At 43.8% G+C, this 18,600-nt stretch overlaps 1 protein-coding gene across 10 annotated transcripts in view; it reads left to right on the top strand.

The window, feature by feature from the left end:
- Window positions 1-18,600, top strand: part of ARHGEF7 (Rho guanine nucleotide exchange factor 7) — a 125,159-nt gene that overhangs the window by 20,452 nt on the left and 86,107 nt on the right. For 5 of the 10 annotated variants that reach the window (XM_074329524.2, XM_019746558.3, XM_019746559.3 and 2 more), the window contains exon 3: window positions 6,868-6,954. In XM_074329524.2, coding sequence (XP_074185625.1) covers window positions 6,868-6,954 — 87 coding nt within the window. Of the gene's footprint in view, window positions 1-6,623; window positions 6,689-6,867; window positions 6,955-18,600 lie in introns of those variants that run through there. The other 5 variants (XM_074329528.2, XM_019746564.3, XM_074329526.2 and 2 more) reach the window with 3 other exon arrangements.

Below are 18,600 nucleotides of genomic sequence, written 5' to 3'. Positions count from 1 at the left end.
AGCCGTGCAGCCTTGCCATGACGTTTCCCATGGCTTGGACATCTGAATTTAGTTTGGGAACTGCAGATTTTGTACATTCTTATTTCTTATTGCCCTTTATAATTTGGCTAGTTCCATACTAATGGGAGCCAGTGTATTTTTCCCTGGATGACTGCACTGTCCACACAAGAGGTGGGCTTTGGGCTATGTGGAAGAGGGAAAGAAAGCAAAAGAAAAATATACTTAATGAAAGGCTTACATTTCTTTCAGTAAACTACTTGTGATTCTACACTATGCATGTTTGGGAGATAATGAGCAACCAAATCCTTGAAATTTCTGCTGGGTGCTTCCTCTCTTTTCCAATGGATGTGGAGGAAGCGCGGCCCCGCAGACCGCGAGTGAGCTCTACCGACCCACGTGTTCACTCCATTGAACATCACTGTAGAATGCGCACAGACTGCTATGGAAAACCCTGGCCAGGACATGGCTGCAATCCAGTTAGAATGGAGCAGTGGCTACTAGGCAATCAAAAATTAGATGAACCAATAAGTACTAATTAGACTTTCAGAAGGTGAACTCAGGATTTTAAACAGAGCATTGCATCTTGTCACGGAACGGTGGGGATTTACCCTGCAAGGACCCCAACAATGACAGCTGGGCTCGCTAAAGACTGTTTTGTAGTGGGGAAGGCAGCTTGGCCTGAGGAGAACACTAGATTGTTGTTGTTCTTGTAAAAATGTGTTTAATAATACGTGTGGAACGAAATTGAAAACATACAAAAAGTAGAGTGAAAAGCAAGTTTCCTTCTTCCCCTGTCCTCCAGGCCCCATTTCCTTTCCCTGGAGGCAAGCAACTCCTGTAAAAAGTGTCTGGCATGTGCTTCCAGAGATAGTCGAAGCATTTCTAAACAACCACGCACAATTTTCTTCTTGTCTTTTCTCTTCACACAAAAGGTAGTATGTTATGCATAATTACCCATGTGCCTTTTCCTCACTTATTGTAGCTAGGAGATTGTAACATGTCAATATATAAAAATGCCTGTTTTTAAAAGCCGTATGGTCTGTTTTATAGAAGCACTATAATTGGTTTAATCCTTTCTCTAAATTATTTCTCTTCTTTTGCTGTGACACTGTGGTCTATTTTGAGCTGTCCTACGAGGAAGCTCACTAGGTTTGGGCCCCAGCAGAAAACCGCGTGCTAAACAGAGGAGGTTGGTGAATGGTTTAATGGAGAGGCTATTTACAGAGTGTGGGCAGGGGTAAGGACAACCCATAATGATGTGGAAGCATCCTGGGAAGCCACTGCTTCCCCTAGGCCCGAATGGAAAAGTGGGGGGAGTGGGTTCCTGAAGCTAGCGAGAGCTGCAGCTGCAGGAGAAGGCTCCTGACAGGAGCTGTGGTCGTCAGTTGGGGCATACAGCCGGTGGTGTGTTGGTAAAGGCTTAACAATGGCTCTCTGCAGTGAGGAGCCCTGATTTGTAGTGTTTGCTGATTTCTGTGGTGTAAACACTTCCACCGCGGCCACTTCCAAGCTCCCAATGTGATGTTACTGAACACAGTTTGGGAGGGAAGCAGTCAGGTCTCGTGAGCAGCTCCAGCACGCTGCTGTGGCTACGTCACGCAGCTGCTACCGTAGCAGTGTGGCTGCTGGCCTGGTTCCTGCTGGGGCCAGCGGTTGGCTGAATCCCACCAGGAGCCAATACGCAGGGAAGCCTGGTTGCTGCAGTCCTCATAGGTTAGCCTCCTGGAGCACAGAGCAGGTTGGTGAAGTATACGGGCTGTGTAATTTTGGGCAGGCCATCTCTCCTGAGTCCCTGTATCCTCGGTTGTAAGCGGTAGCAAATTCTCAGAGCATCAGACAACCCTTTATCCAATATTAACTACAAAAGCCATATTTCAAAGGAAAATTACAATGATTTTGGGACCGCCCACGCCTCTGCCTGGTTAGAGTTCTTGATGGAAAAGCCTGGAGTTTATTAACATGGAGAACTTGGGAAAGGATTTCTGGAAGTGAACTGGGCAGTTGTTGGTCATTTGAGGCTAGAGTTCTCCACTTTGGAAAGGGCACTGAGGAGAGCTCACCTTTGGTGATTATAAATAAAGCTAGGAACATACTTTTTGTGGACATATGCTTTCATCTCTCCTGGATAAATAACTAGGAGAGGAATTGCTGGGGTTTAGGTATGCTTAACTTTGCAAGAAACTACCAGTTTCCCAGGTGTACCATTTTACACTCCCAACAGTCACGTATGGACGTTCCAATTGCTTTCCATCCTTGCCAACACTTGATATTGTCAGCCTTTTCTATCTTATCCATTCTGCTTGGTATGTACTGTTATCTGTGGTTTTAATTTGTATTTCCTTGATGACTAATGATGTTGAACACCTTTTCATGTGCTCTCTTATCATTCATGTAGCTTCTTTAATGAAATAAGAAGGGGGACATTAAATATCTTCTTCTGTACCATCATATCTCAATGTACAATTTTTTTTTCCATTGCAGTTTCACCCTTGACCTCAGTTGCCCTTGACTGCTCACCATCCTTTAAAACACCATGGACTTCTTGAATGTCACACCTTTGAGAATGCAGTACCATCTGCCTCTTCACTCTTTCAGCCCCAACTCAGATGTCACCTTTTGGGTTGATTAAGCCTTTGTCCCTGCCCTATGTCTGTAGAATTTGTTTCTTTTCTCTGTACTTCCATGGTCCTGAGTGTGTATCTGTGTGGTTGTATTTGCCATGTTGTATGCAAGTCTTCCCTGCCTCACTAAGGGCAGCATTTTGTCTCACTCTTTGCATTCCTGGTGTGTATCATATGATCTGGCATGGAGTCTAGGGCTAATATTGTTGAGTTAATTTATTATCCACTGATTGTCCCAACAGCTCTGTGAGAAAGGCTGAACGTATTAGCCCCAAACTGGGAATCATGGCACAGACTCGGAGGGGTCAAGTGACTTGTCCAAGGTCAGCATGTATGATACACAGTCAGGGACTGCTTACTATAAAGTTCTGACTCTTTTACATTCTAGTTTTACAAACAGGTATGTAGTTCTGGGTACAGTGTTCTTTGAACCAGCAAGCTACACGCACCTATGCACATGATGACTTTTGAAGGCATGGGATACTTTTAAGGGAATCTATTTCCTGATCCTCAACTTGCATATGCACTTACCTAAAATTGACTAGTTTCAGAAGGTGCTTGTGATCCAGGAAGGCATCATGCTGGTTCCGTTGTCCCACCTCCCCTTTCACAATGGCCCTTCTCCCAGTGCACATAAAAGGTCAGGCAATTCACCCGTTTGTTGTCTTCCTGAGGTATCCTGCTATAAGATGGAATACTTCCAGGCCTTGGAACAAAGGGATAATTAGAAATATCCATGGTGTTGAGAAGTGAATAACTCTAATGACTGGAATTTTGCAGTTCAGGGGTTTCTACTTCGTAGCTTCCACAGAATTGCAGGAAACCGTATTGAAGCAGTGAACTGGTGATTTAAAATTTTTTTTATTTATGATAGATTATATCTGGACTTTGGCTGTGTAACTCAGAAGGCTTCAAAGAATCAAGTTACATCATAAAAGTCCTTTCATTTCCACATACAGGTGTCTTCTGCTATCTGAAATTAGAGCACTCCTGTATAACTTTTTGTAAGCTGAAATGGTGTAAAGTGAAGAAGCAATTAGCTTAGTAAATATCTTGCTAACAGATGCACAAAATAAATCAAGATAAAGTCCAGATGCTCACAGACACAGTTCAAAGCTTTGATGGCTTGATGTGTAGTTTCTTGATGTGTAGTTTCTATGATGCTGAGTGTAGTTTCAGAGAAGGAGCTTGGCGTTGCCACTCTTGCTTGTTGGGGTTTGAGCTGCCACTATAATAGCTTGCTGCAAAACAAACACTGAATGCTAATTTTGCTTCTTGCCCTTTTTTTTTCTTTTGTACAAACAAAAATCCTCTTGGAATTTTTTTTGGTTAGCAAAAACAGGCACTAATGCAGGTCTTTAATGAAAGCGAAGTAGTGTAAAGCAAATTTTTGAAATTTTGAAAAGTTGGGGGCACCTGTACTTATTTTTATGAACAAATTTTCTCAGTGTTGGCACAAAAAAACCCCAAAATATGAACAGAATTGATGCTGGACCATATCGCTTTCTAGCAATATGTAATTCATCCATAGATAAATGAACTAATTTAAAAAAACACTATACATCTCATTAAGATATACATTTCCAAAAAAATTTGTATTTTATATTTAATAATTTGCATCAAAAATCTACTGTTTCCATTGTTTGTGTACTCATAATAGTTGTGTTAATTCAATTGAGAAGAAACATCGGAATAATTAGATCTTTATGGCTTAGAGTCGATTCTCATTATTTGTGGTCGTTGTGTTCTATAAAATTACTGCAAACACTGAATGAGTAACAATTGAACCATCATTTCTGGGGAAATACAGGGTTAGTTTTCTTTGAGAATCTGGTCACAACATTTCATCGACCAAATAAGGTGTATTTCTGTTTCAAGGCAGCTTATTTGACATATATTTCTTACAAATAATTACATGCAGTATTTCTTTATAATAAAACACTGTTCCAATTACAGCATCATGTAACATAGTCGTCTGTGACTGCCCTAGTTTAAGTCTTCTGATCAGTAAAACACACAGTATCCACATACAATGCTCACATACACACAGTAAATGTTTACTGTATAGTGCTGTAATGCAAAAAAGCCCTCAAAAAAGCTTTAGGCAGAGATCAACCATTTACAATGTTATGAAAACACTAACTAATGCCTTACTGTTGAGAGAGCTGTGGGATTGGAGATGGAGCAGTGCACGGACCGTGTGGTTAAACCTCTTGACCTTGGCTTGTGCCATGAAAACCAAGAGAAAGTAGGGTAACTTGCTTGGCAGAAGAAGAAGACATCAGTGAGGGTGGCGTGTCAGATCTGGCAGCTGTACCTCCGGAGTTTGGTTTTCACGACTTAGTGGTGTCAGCAACGTTCCCTCCCAGACTGGCTTGAAAAATTGTTTCAGCTTTGTCTGCTTGGCTTTTTGCCTCAAATCTTTGTCTCAGCGTAAGGGACAAATGCAGCGGAAGTTAGGCGCTTCAATGTGAGGCTACGTTCAAGCAAAAGGTCACACTCTTCCACATCATTGAACATTTTTTTTTGAAGGCAGAATTACGTTCTGATATTTTGGCTGCTGTGAGAGGCACAGTTCTTGGAGCCTTAGGCTGACTTTCATCACCATCCTGGTCATCGCTGCCTCCAATGCCAGGCTTTGCCAGCTTCTCCAGGTCTTTGTTGGTGGCTTCTACTGCTGTTTCTGCCGAAAGTTCCTCCACATCTCCGTCCTTCACGTCACTGAAACCTTCTCCACTTATTTAATAGTTTAGTTTTAAAATGTCATTATTAAGATGTCATAAATTAATACTTTGCAATTATTTAACATTATGAAGACTTTAGATGTTAACTACATATTTGGTATATAGTTTTTCAAAATTCTTTTAGGTAGAGAAGCAAAATAGACTAGGAGGCAGCTTTGGTTTTGCTGTTCCACTCTTAAGTTTACAAAACAACAAAACAAAACAACCCTGAAACAAATCTGTTTAATTTGGAGGGACATATATTGGCACTTTCTTCGAAGAATTTTTAAATTGTAGGAAAAAAAAGTCTGATTTCCTTCCTCTTCACACCTCTGTACACCCTGGTTTTGTTTTGTAAAAGAACTGAGCACTTTGAAATGAAACCACAGTATTCCTGAGAGGCCACGTGGAATGTCCAGCTTTCCCCCTAGAAGACAAGACAAAAATGCCTTGAATGTCCTCAAAATACTAGAATTCTGGATGATGCTTTAGTGTAACTGCCAAAACATCGTCTTCATATGCAGTTCAGGACGACACAACGAAAGGACCTTCTGATGTCTCAGGCTTCTCCCTTGATTGTTCTGTGTAATTGGTACTGTTCCTGGTTTCCTTAACGTTTCTTGCCTTGGGAAGCTGTCAATAACTCCTTACACACGTAGCCCTCACAGTTCTACCTTGGACCAAGCCCCAGGCAGCCTGCAGGAGCCCTCCTTGCTGCGCTTCACCTGTGGTAGAGGCTGTATTCGCCACAATGTCTCCCCAGATGACTTACTCGCTGGCTAGTTAGGTTAATCATTCATGAAGCACATGGTCTGTATTTGGGGGGAAAAAAACATTGCACTGTAATATCAGCATGCATAATTTATGTTGCTAATTATTTTAAATCATTGTATTAGAATGCGAGCTCCACCATCCCCGAGCATGGGCAGGGAAGAATTGAAACACAAGGTGCTTTCCAGTTTCTGGGGTTGCTCAGGCCACAGAGGCAGAGCTCACCCGGGCCCTTCTGGGTGGCGGAGGCTGTGTCTGCCCCGGCGCCGCACCAGGTGCCAGGAGGAGGGCGCGCGTGCGCCGGGCCAGGTGGGCCGCGTCTGAAGCTAAGAACCAGGTGCGGGGAGGAAGAGCGTGGGGCTAGTTGGGCTGAGATGCAGGATGAGGACCAAGTGCTAGGAGGAGGAGGCCTCGCAGGTGGACAGGTGGGCTGCGTCTGCGGGGCGGAGGACCGGAAAAGGTGGCGCAGGGGGCTGTCCGGGGCGCGGTCTGAATACGCCATTTCCGGCGCCTGTCCACTTCCTGGTGAGGGAAGGGGGCTGAGATTGGTGCATCCCGGAGGAAGGAAAGAGGGTGAGGAGGGACGGCGGCTCAGGCGGGCAGGCGCCGGGGCGGACGGGGCTCTGCGGACCGCCGGGTTCGGCCGCCGGGATTCGCCCGCCGGGGCCTCCCGCTGGGGCCGCTGCGGGTTGGCCTCCGGGCGCGCCCGCGGCCTCCCCGCCCTCGCTCAGCGCCTGTGCTCTGTGTTGCAGGTCTACCCGGAGCCCCGGTGCGAGAGCGAGTGCCTGAGCAACATTCGTGAGTTCTTGCGAGGCTGCGGGGCCTCCCTGCGCCTGGAGGTAAGCGGGCCGGGACGCGGGGTTGGCGGCGCAGGGGGTCGGTAAGGGGGTCGGCAGTAGCGCGGGACCGCTGGGTCGGCGGGGGCAGCGGTCGTTGGCAGGGGCTCGAGGGGCCAGTGGGCTCGCGTAGCCACTGAGCGAGGCGCGCGCCGGGGTAACGGCGCGGAGCAGCGGAGCCCAGGGACCCGGTCGCGGGCCTGCCCCAAGGTGTGAACGCGCTCACCTGGAGCTTCAAACTTCGCCCTCTTTGCAGTGAGGAAAAGTGGTTCCAATAGCTCGTGGTGCATATGATACCCGTCTTCTACCACCGTTTGTCATACGTGCGATCTGATTCCTTAGCACCTGCCTCAGCTTTAACTCTGCTTTTAGGGGTTCCCTGCGGACCCGCATCCAAGTCTGGGTCAGAACCCTCAGAAGGTGATAAGGCAAAGCCGGGCCGCAGGAAAAGGGTCCCCACATCCTCCCAGCCTCATTTCTGTCCCCCCCCCCCCCCCCCGCCTTCTTTGGGCTAGAAATTAGGTGGTTTTCACTCAAGCGTTTGATGTTTAGTTTAGAGACATACTAACCTGTGCCTTGGGGAGCGCACTGGACTGTGTCTTTTCCATGTTGTTTAAGGTTTTGTCACAATACCAAATAGTCTTTCAGTGGCAGATCTCTGGAATCTTCTTTTTCATCTTATTTTAACATATGTGAGTTCTTTCAATCTTGGGGTAATGCTTTAGATCCAGAAATGTAGCTGTACTTTTACTTGGGAATTATAGGTTGATGTGGCTGTAATCAGTTGGGTTTAAATCTTGCCTTTTCTGTCTGCTTGCTGCTTTACCACTTAGCCTTTGTTTCCTTATCTGAGAAGTGAGTTATATGCTAAGTTCCTAGATAACAATATATGAAAGCGTCTCTGACGGAAACTGTTACATAAAATAGTCTGATAAAGGTTTTCTGTCCCAGAAGGATAGTCTCTTAGGAAAAAAAAAACTACGTCATCCAATGGATGAGGGAAGGTTATAACGAAAGCTTATCTGTTAATTAAAATTAGACACATAGGAATTCCTAGAGATGAAAGTGCTGTTATTATGAATGGTTATAAACTCTGAGATGTTTTATTGTTGGTGGTATTTGATGTCTGTGAGGAGATAAGTGAAAATGCTTAGTGGAGGTGCCAAAGACCAGGGGGCTTTTCAGGAGGGTTAGACATGGTTTCAACAAGGGTCTTCTTTTCCTTTGTTGAATGGGCTTTGTTATTTTATTATTGAACTTCCTTATTGACTGTGATAATAGGCGTTGCCTGTAGCAGTTTTTGCTTTTTCTTAACTTTGTTGTGGGATTTTATTATGCTCTTCAAACTAGCTAGTTTTTTTATTGTTATAATAAATTTGAAACTCAGTTTGCACATTAAGAGTATAATCTGACAATTTCTGTGCACTTTTAAAGAAAGTTGAGTGTTAAAAGGTTTTAACACTTATCCTTAGTTTTCGAAAGGTTGCTGTTGAAATTTCATGTAGCGACTTTTTTTTTTGTAATTAAAGTTTAAAGATGTTTTAGAAGAGAGCTTGTTCACTAACGTATTCCAAACATCTAGAACAATGTTTGGCACATAGTAGGCCTTCAGTAAATATTTGTCATTGGTGAGCTTGAAGTTGTTGATATCAAATACATTTTTTAAGTAAAAAATAAATTATGACTTATGCTATTTTTAAAGAGTAAATATTTTTTCCATTAAACTTAAAATAGAGACAGATTTTATTAGCATTCTTTCAATGTTAGTTATAAGTCACACTTAAAACTCTTAATTGCATTAGAAATAACAAGAATAAAAAAAAACCCAGCACATCAAAACCTCATAAATTGTTTAAGTCACTCTGATTTTTAGGAAGTTGCCTTGAAAAAGGAGCTTGTGTGGACGCAGTTTGGGCTTCCAGGCTTGTTCTAATCCATGGCGTGAAGGGACAGGCCTGTTCCCTAAAAGACAGCCTTGCCCTTTCCCAGTGAATTGAAAGAAAAACATGTAGAAAGGGCGTGAGGAGGGAAGGACCTTGGCACTTTTTGAAATGCATTCTGGGTTTTACACATTTCATTTTCACAAAGTTCTGAAAGACTAACAAGAAACCCATTGAAATCATAAACACAGAACTTAAAACAGATAGCTTGAATTCTAGATTAGCTTTTGTTTTATAGTTCTAAATGTCAAGGTGCTTTTTTCCAGGGGTTAGTTTAGACTGAATTGTTTGTAACAGACTATCCATTTTTGGTACATGTATTTCCTTTTTCATCACCACTTTAAATTACGCTAAGATTTTTTTTTAAGATACTTTTTTTACCCCTGTTTTTTTAGGGGGGGTGCAACTCACAGTGGCCCATGCAGGGATCGAACTGGCGACCTTGGTGCTACCAGCACCACACACTAACCAACTGAGCTAACCGGCCACTCCTACTCTAAGATTCTTTTTAAAGGAAGAGGAACTGAACATCATAATTACTGTATTAGTTATTTTAGTACATATACATCTTAATTAGCTGTAGAAAGTCAGGTTCTGATTATGAAAGGAGTTTTAATTTTAAAGGAATATTGGTACAGTTTGCATCTATTGTTAAAACAGTGCCTCACATGTTCTAGGTGCTAACTAGACAGTAGCTATTATTAGTTATTCTTTTTTTGCAGTTTGAACCACGTTGCTGTATATTTGGAGAAAAAAAACAAAAGAAAGAACTTTAGCCAGTAATTCACATTCATTATATAAAATTCAGGGACTAGAGAAATGAAAGGAAAAAAATGAAAAATCGTATGCAACATTTAGAGATAACCAGTGTTAAAATTACTGTATATTTTTCAGTCTTTTTTCCTCATATGCACATATGTAAGCGTACTTTTAAAATATCCATGATTTCATAGTATACATAATGTTTTGTAGCATACTTAATATAGTGTGAGTGTTTTCTCATGTTAAGTATTTGTCTACTTATTTTTAAAGGCTGTCTCATAGTTCTTGGTGGTAATTCCCATTTTTGGATGAAGAGGCTCTAAGTTTTTTCACTGTTGTAAATAATGAACTGTGCAGATGGATATTTCTGAACAAAGTCCTTCATCATTGATTATCTTTTAAGGAGAAATTCCCTGATAGGGCACTGTTAGATCAAAGTAGGGTCTTTAAAAAGTTTTGAACACTTCATTGCCAACCTGTCTCCAGAGAGACATTTTTATCACTTCGCCTTTGCCCAGTGGCAAGGTGAGTAGCAAATTGAGTAGCAATGAGAGCACACCTTTGCAATCCTTTTACTGACTGTACCTGTTGTGTTGTCTTTTTCCCTCAGGAAGATGGAAACCTCGTCAAATAAACATTTTGGCTTTTCTTTCTTATATTGTTGACAGAGCCCACATTTCTGGGTATGTGGTAAACTAAGGCAAATGTGAGGTGCTCAAGATTTCCTGCATTGGGCTTTGGAAAGAGGATGTAGAGGAAAAGCTGCTGGAAATCGGAAATAAAAGTTGAAAACCCCAGACATTTGCACAGTTAACCTTCCAGCTTTCTCACAAGTAACCTCTGGCTGGGCACTGGCCGGAGGCATTCTGGAGCTGCTCTGTACAAATGGGAAATCTGGCTGGAAGCTCATCTTGAGACTGTTTGCAAAGGTGCTGATTTCCTTTTGTGTGTGAATGATTAGGTTTTCATTTTCTCTTTAAAGTTGAGAAAATATGGAAAGGTGTTCAGGTGGGATCTCCAGTCTAATAATCAGTTGGGCTGATGTAGTGAGTTAGAGTGAGATTTTGGAAAAGAAATTGCCTTGCTGGTTCTAAAAAACTCATTTTACCTGGGTATTTCTGAAGGACAAAGTTTTATTTGCTATGCTTTTTTGCCCTAATACTCAGTTCTCTATTAGATATTTAGCCAAGGTTATGGTTGAGCTTTCATCCAAAAGAATATTTGAAAATACTTTTAAAATAATTAACAATGCTTATGTAGAAACTTAAAACGTGATGCAGGCTTAAGCATTCATTTAAATAAAGACAAAAGCATATTCATAGTCTTTTCCGTAGGGATGGGATACCCCATCCAATGTTACCTTCATTGTGGATTCAGACAGATATTTAAGCCTTTTACTACAAGTTGGCATTCGAGATGCCACGTAGCACTTTCTTCTCAGCTAGTTGTCTTCTGTGTCATTGACTCAGTGGGAAGCTGGAAGTGGCATATCAACATAGTGTTGATCGGCTGACTTACGGCGTGAACTCTTGACGTCAGTTTATTCATGTCTTTACCAGAACTTGCCTTTTAAGGAAGTTGAGATAAATGACATCATTTAACGGCGTGAACTCTTGACGTCAGTTTATTCATGTCTTTACCAGAACTTGCCTTTTAAGGAAGTTGAGATAAATGACATCATTAAAAAAGGGTCATTTGAGAGACGAAATGGACATCTTGTTGGTACTTAAAAGTAAGGAAAGTAAAATTCTACTCAGATACTATAATTCTATTTTAATTTTTCCTGGCAAAAAGTGTCAAAGTTGCCTGTGTCTTCTATCTTAATTCTTTGCTAGACTGTTTTGTAGGGTGAGCGGTTAGTCACCTTTGTATCCCGGCTGCTTTTCCAGTGTCAGTCACTAGACCTTCCCCTCCATTTCAGATCTTTGGCGTGTCTCACTGTCCAGATCAGCACTAGCCAATGGAAATACAATGCCAGCCACATTTGTGACTTAAAAATTTCTAGTAACTACACTAAAAAACTAAATAGAAGCATGAAGTTAATTTTAGTAATGCGTTCTCTTTAATCCAGTGTATCCATAATGTTCTTTCAACACGTAGTTAACATAAAAATATTACTGAGCTTGTGCTTTTGCTTTTTCACAGTCAGTAGCCTTTATGGTCTTTACTTTGGTATTCATTCCATCTGCTCTGTGTCTCCCCAAGTAGTGCTGCCACCTGTGAGATGGCAGATGGCCCATGTGGCCTCCAGCCCAGTGCCCTGCCATCCTGTCCGTCCCTGACACCCTTCATTCAGAGGGTCGTGTCCAGGGGCCTTGCCATAGTGGTAGGTGGGACTTCGTATGACCAGACCCCTGCCCACTTCCCCCTGCCCTCTTGGACTTTCCTTTCCAGTTATGTCAAACTATTTGAGATGTCCTGGTCGTATATGTTTACGGGCTTATTTTACAAATAGTGGCACATGTGCTGTGCTAGGTGCTCTTCTGGTGGCTTCACGTATATTAACTCGTTTAAACCTTGTAACTAATCTGACCTTCAAGAGAAACTGAGCAAGAGAGGTTCAGGAACAGAGCCATGGTCACTGAGCTGCTGAGTGGTGGGGCCAGGTGGAAACGGGGAGTCGGGCTGTGCCTGAATCTACGTGGAGGCCGTCCGGATGCCTGTCCTGTCTTTGTGCCAGGAGCCCCTTCTTGAGCGCCATATGCGTGGTTCTCGTTCAAGCCTGCCAGCCTCATGTCTGCTGCTACTTCCAAGGTCTTTCACACTGTTTAGGCCCTTTGCCTTTGTCTGGCACGTTCCTCATAGACTCATGGCTTTCCCTGTGTGTCCCTGGTCTGCTTATAAGGTCCTTAGGGCAGGGATCTCTGTCTTTGTTTGATATTCAAGTTTTTTGGGTGACTCACTTAAAAGGCACTAAGTAGGTATTTTTTGAATTGGTAAAAACCCCGTGGGGTGCCCCACCCAGACCAGTGGTGAAGGGGCTCGGCGTGTTTATTGCGTCGCATCTGTTCTCACAATTGAGCCTTTTCTCCCTACCTCCCACCCCATTCACATCTTGACTCCTCTTTCTCCTCACTCCTTAAGTTTTTGTTTTGTTTCAGGGCCTTGCTTTATGAACTACTGCTGGTTAAAGTATAACTGAACAACTAGCTTTTTTCCTCATTTTATGAAGTAGGCCGCTGCTGATCCTAGAGAACGCGGGGCAGATGGAGGGACTGGACACCTAGCTGTGCTGTGTGCCTATGAGTTGTGACTGGTCCTGGCTCTTCCTGCTGCTGGCTTACCTGTGGTGGAGCACAGCGGGAGGCAGCCTGGGGGCCTGGCAGTTCCTCTTTTCTAGGAAGTGTCACAGAGTTCCAGAATTGGAAAGGGCCTTGAGCCTGGTTAGGAAACTATTTGGCAAATTTCTGTAGCTCTGGTATAAGAGAAAGTGAGCATGTCCCACAGAGCAACAGTGGAGCAGAAGCTCTGTGTAGCCTTTGTTGGGAGTGATGTGTCAGCAAAATGTCCAGCACTTTCTCAGACTCCTTAGACAGGGACATGATGTTTCCTCAGTCCCTATTGTGGGAGACCATAGGAGAATCTGGGGGAGGGAGTCGTGTGTGTATTGAAGAAACCCACGTGTGTCTCTGTTATCAACCCTTTGTCTCTAGAAGGGGCCCAGATTCTTTCTCCTATTGCAAATGGTCATAGCCTGTTGGTGGTTTCGGAAACAGCTCAGGTAGAGGCGTCTGATCGAGGTGAGATGCATCGGGCGTTGGATCCGTGTTGCGCGTATGGGTGGAGTGGGGAGGGCCGTGCTCACTGAGGAGGCCGGGCCTGCCCGCTGCTCGACTCTACAGCCAGTGCTGTGCTTGCCGCGGTCACTTTGGGGGCTGCTGCCGCTCTGTGCCGGCTTGCGGGGCTGCTTAGCTGACCACATGCGTGTGTGGGTGTCCCTGGGATCGCCTCTCACTAGCCTCAGGTGTATCGTCATTGGCCCAGAGTAGGGGAAAGAAGTGTGTTTTTGTGTGTGAAACATGCATTATTTTGAATATTACTAGGTCACATGTGCACTTTTCATTTTGCAGTTCAACAAGGATGTCCAGTGTTGGCCAGTTGGTGAGGAAAATGCTTTATCAAGGGTCCATGTTCTTATTTTCCAGTAAGGCCTTGTGAAAAATGAGATAATGTCCGTCATGACTGATGAGAAGGAGCAGGGTGAATCTGGAACTCACGTGCATGTGTGGTCTTGAGAATCCTGATGTAGCATGACTGCCTTATGTCTCTGTCCATAGAAAATTCTAGTCAGTCAGTGTTTTGCCTTTTGATCTCATTTCCTCTCTTCCTATTTCTCACCTTTTTAAAGTCTGGTATAACAGGCTTCTTTATCTTTTAGTCATTACTTTTTCATTTTCATTTAAAAACAAATACAAGAAAATCCCAGTTGGTCTTATAGGAAGGGGAATTTCCTTTTCCCTTTTTCTTGAGGGGTACTTGTTCTGAAGCAGTTTGTATCCCTGAGGAGTTCCTTTAAGTTCTAGGAACCTGTGAGGACAGGTTCCTGTGAATAACTACAAAGCAAAACAAAACCCAAGGCCATTCAGATTGTATTTAGATGTGAAATCTGCAGTTAGTATATTTTAAAAAATAACTTTCTAGTCATTATATGTATATCTGACCTAATTTATATTGCTCTGTATTGGGTGTTTTTTCTGATTGCTTAGAGAAGCTAGCTGTTCCTTGAGAAGTGATACGATATTACTTCCTGTGACTATGAATATTTCCCACTTGACTCTGATGCCAGTGGAGTGTGTGCCCTTGTTCTTCAGGGCAGACTCACAGGATAGAACAGGTATTATTATCCTCTTGGGTTGCAGAGTGTGGCGCTTGTGAAATACTGATTCCAGGGTCCCCTTCGGAGAGTTTCTGATTTCATTAGTTTGATGTTTAATGCTGACTTAGCTAGGTCATGAAAATTAGGGTGTGGTGTCCTCAGGAGAGCTCTGGCTGCGAGAGGGAACCACGTGACGATCTCAGGCTTCAAGAGCCCAGAATCCTGCCCATTGTAGGAGGGGCAGAGAGGGAAGCACACTTGACTCCAGCCTTCTCACTGCAAAACCAGGCCAGTCCAGCTCTGATGGGCATCTGAGGGAGAGCCGTGTGGCAACTAGTGATGTCTTAAAGAAGTGGCGTGGGGCCAGTCAGGACTGTTCACCCGAGTCCTTGTTTATCAGAAAGGTCTGTGGATGATGGGGGGGCAACGCTTTCATTTTCTACTTAAAAGAGAGGCTGGCGTGGTGAGGGGCTGCTAGAGAGAGAGCCTCATAATATGCCCCCTGCCCTTCTTTATTTTGAAAAACTTTAACGAAGGTTGGAAAACTAGTGTAAATCCCCTGTGCCTTCACTTAGATTGTGGTATAGACACTTTGGCCCCTTTGTTCTCGCGGAGTGTTTTAACACAGTTTTATTTCGCCAGCCATTTAAGCTGTGTGGCAGACCTCATGCTGCTTGCCTCTGAATACTCAGCGTGTCCATTTAACATGAGAACGTTCTCCTACTTAACCAAGACCTTTTGTGTTCTAGTAATACCATCTCAGATACAGCCTGTGTTCACACTTGCCCAGTGGTCTCCAAGTGACCGTTGTAGCTTTTATTTATTTTTTCTTTTAAATGTAGACTCCAGAGAAGGGCTATGCATTGCTTTTGGCTTGTCATGTCTTGTTAGTCTCCGCCATTTCCAGAGCAGTTTTCCACCTTTATCATTTATGACTGTGACGTTTTGTAGAATGTAGGGTTATTATCGTGCAGCGTGTCCCACAGTCTGGACAGGCTCTGATTTGGCTTAAACATTTTAGGCAAGAATTCTGCACAAGTGATCTTCTGTGTTCCCCGGGGTCATGCCGGGAAGTGCCTCATGTCAGCACACTCCGTGCCGCCGGTACCAGAACAGCCCCGGGCAATGCGCAGGAACGGGGATGGCGAGGGGTCCGGAAATGCGCCCGACAGCCAGCATGTGTGAGAGGCAGTTGGTGTTTGAATCCAGGTTTATGGAGATTCCAGCACTTCTGAAATTAAAAGGAAAGATCAGCTGAAACAAGGGGATGGTGGCGTACAGTGGTTGTGTCTTGGCGATTATTGCAACAGGCTTGGAAGGGGAATGCTTAGTCTAGACAGCTGCCCAAACATTTTAGAAAGCGTTTTTTTTTTTTTTTTAAGTTAATAGAACTTGGGTCTCAAGTACAGTAGTACCTCGGTTTTCGAACGTCTCCGTTGACGAACATTTCGGTTTACGAACGCCGTACACCCAGAAGTAAATGCTTCGGTTTTTGAACACGAACATGCCTCAGAAGTCGAACATGTCACATGGTTTCCGCTGAGTGCAAGATCCTGAGGCCTAGCTGTCGGCTGTTCTCTAGCGTTTCAGAACTCCAGCGGTCTTCCAGAACGGATTACGTTCGAAACCCGAGGTACCACTGGTATAGCCCTACAAGGTAGAACTAAGACCGGTAAATGGTAGAGAGGCCTGCAGAGGCAGCATGCCGGCAGTCACACTGTGGTCGCATTGTGTCATTGTGGTCGTGATAGCAGGCTTTATTAGATGGTACTTACTGAAATAAGTACACAAGGTACATGTCCTAGAAACCAGAAATGACACAGAGACGGGCAAGCAGAGCTATAGCATTTTATGGCGTTTAGATAGAAGTATTGGCTCTTGTTTTTGTTGTTGTTTTTTTTTTTGGTGTTTTTTTTAAACAAAGATGTTCTGAATGAAAATATTTGCCCATAAGCTTGTTTTTTTTTCTGCCTGAAAGTGACTGAACATCTGGATGTTCTGGCAGCACCTACCCTCAAGTCTCTCGTCAAGCATCGTCTGCTGTCCTGACTTTTCTGGTCACTCAAACTTCTTTTGAACTTTTCATTCCATATGGTGAAAGTTATATTTGCATAGCATTGAATAGTTTATAAAGTACTTGTACTTTCTCATGCTAATCGCGACAAAGCCCTTTGGATTTTTACCTATAAAATTCTCTTCTAATCCTCTTCCTTCTCTGCGTTCCATTGTGGCTTCCGTCATTTAGATCCCCATGAAAGGAAAGGATTTAGTACACTTGCCCTGCCTTCCACCTCCCTGCCAACCCCTCTATATCCTAATTTTAACTAATTGCATTGTTTGGTGATTCTTAATTTTTCAGTAGTTACTTTTATAAATTAAATACTATGTCAGAAACCTGTATTACTTGATTGATCATTTTGAACTTGACTCCTGTATGAAAGATGAGGAGCTCGGTGTGACTCCACTGGGCATAGTGGGCAGGGTGGCGGGAGGGGCATTTTCTTAATGGGGAGGGTGGGCCCCGATTCCTGTGGTGCTGTTGTCTAGACGTTTCCTGTGTGTTGGGCTGCCCCTTTCCTGGTGCTCTGGCCAGAGAGCAAGCTTTTCTCAGGGCTGTTTTTGTCTGCATCCTTTGGAGTGTCTGGGCTGCAGGTTTCTCTAGCACAGAGGTGTCCAAACTGTGGCCTGCAATCCATTGTTAATTGGCCCACAGCAAATTCCAAAAATATATTTAGTTTACTTAAATAAACCAGGTGAGGCAATACGTACTTCACCTCGAGTGAGTGGCCCGGCTGTTTGTGTATTTTACCGCATATGGCCCTTGGTAAAAAACGCTGAAAAAAGTTTGGACACCCCTGCTCTAGCACATTGTCTGGGGCATTTGAAGCAAAAAGAAAATCCAGAGAGCCCAACGCCATGTTGTTTCTCAGGTCTGAAACCCTTAGCCAGTCTGCCGCTCCTCTCCACACCTGTTTGTAAAAGAGATTGATTGGCGTGAAGTTTCCAGCACCCAGGGCCTCGTTCTTGGCTGATGCTCCATCCCTCCTCTTCCTGCTGCCTGTGCTTCAGCCTCCCTGGCGATTTCTGTGCGACGAAGACGTACCAACGCTTTCATTGCTCAGTTGTCTTGCCTCTTCTCAGGACTTTGTCTTCCCTTCTCCCCCAGCCCTTCTTGGAAACTGCCTAAGATGTTTGGCCGGTATTTCTGGTTTGTATGTGATCCTTGTCCTTGTGTTTTGGGTGTTGATACACAAAATTGAATATGATTTCTCATTTTAAACTGAAAAAACTTGGGGGCATGTTGGGTGAAAGTGCTACATACATTGGTAGACTCCATCATCAAACTTTAATTTTATTCCTGGGGTGTGAGAGTAGGTGGAATTAAGTACAAAATCTACACAAGCCAAGAAGGTGAAAATTTACTGCTGGATCTCTTTTTCACGCATCCCCAACAATATGGACCATATGCATTAAACTTAAATAGCACAACTTACTTAAGATTTATTTTTACTCATCTTGTTCTAAAATCACAAATTCCATTTGACAATGTGATAGAACAAAATTATATTTTTAAACTTCACGAACCACACTCTAGAACTGTGCCAAAAGGGACAATTTCTTGTGTCAAAAATAGCGTCCTATAAACTCATTGGAAGAGCTGACCTGGCTCGTTGCGTTTGGAATATTCAAGCTTCAGGAGTTGAGAAAGTGCTTAGTTGGCCTTATGTTGCAGGGGGTCTTTCCATTAGTGTAGAGATGGTGGGAAGAAGACTTTCCTCCACATTCCTTGGTATTTTCTTCTAGGGTGTATCTCGGGGTGTTATCAGCCAGTGACACCGTTTAGGTGGGAGTCCTCTACCTGGGCATCAGTATGGCCAGGTGGCTCGGAGTCCACTGAGGTTGGTGCTGTCTGTGTTCCTGTGATTGTTGGTGTAATTGTGGGGAGGCTGAGTGAGAAAGCAGCTGTGGTAACACTCGTGGCTGCTGTGTCATCCTGGACCCATCCCACTGGTCTGCGTCTGCTTGGTCGTGGTGCCGTGCTGGCTGCCTTGCCCTCACGCTGGGCGTCCCACGTGTGTGCGGGTTGCTGCCTTATCACCGGGGGCTGCACAGCTTTCCTTGCTGCTCTGC

This window comes from Rhinolophus sinicus, chromosome 16 (assembly GCF_057876585.1).
Source record: "Rhinolophus sinicus isolate RSI-liver-muscle chromosome 16, RSI-T2T, whole genome shotgun sequence".
Lineage (NCBI taxonomy): Eukaryota > Metazoa > Chordata > Mammalia > Chiroptera > Rhinolophidae > Rhinolophus > Rhinolophus sinicus.
The sequence above is the reverse complement of the archived record's forward strand: the minus strand, read 5'-3'. Positions and strand labels throughout refer to the sequence as shown.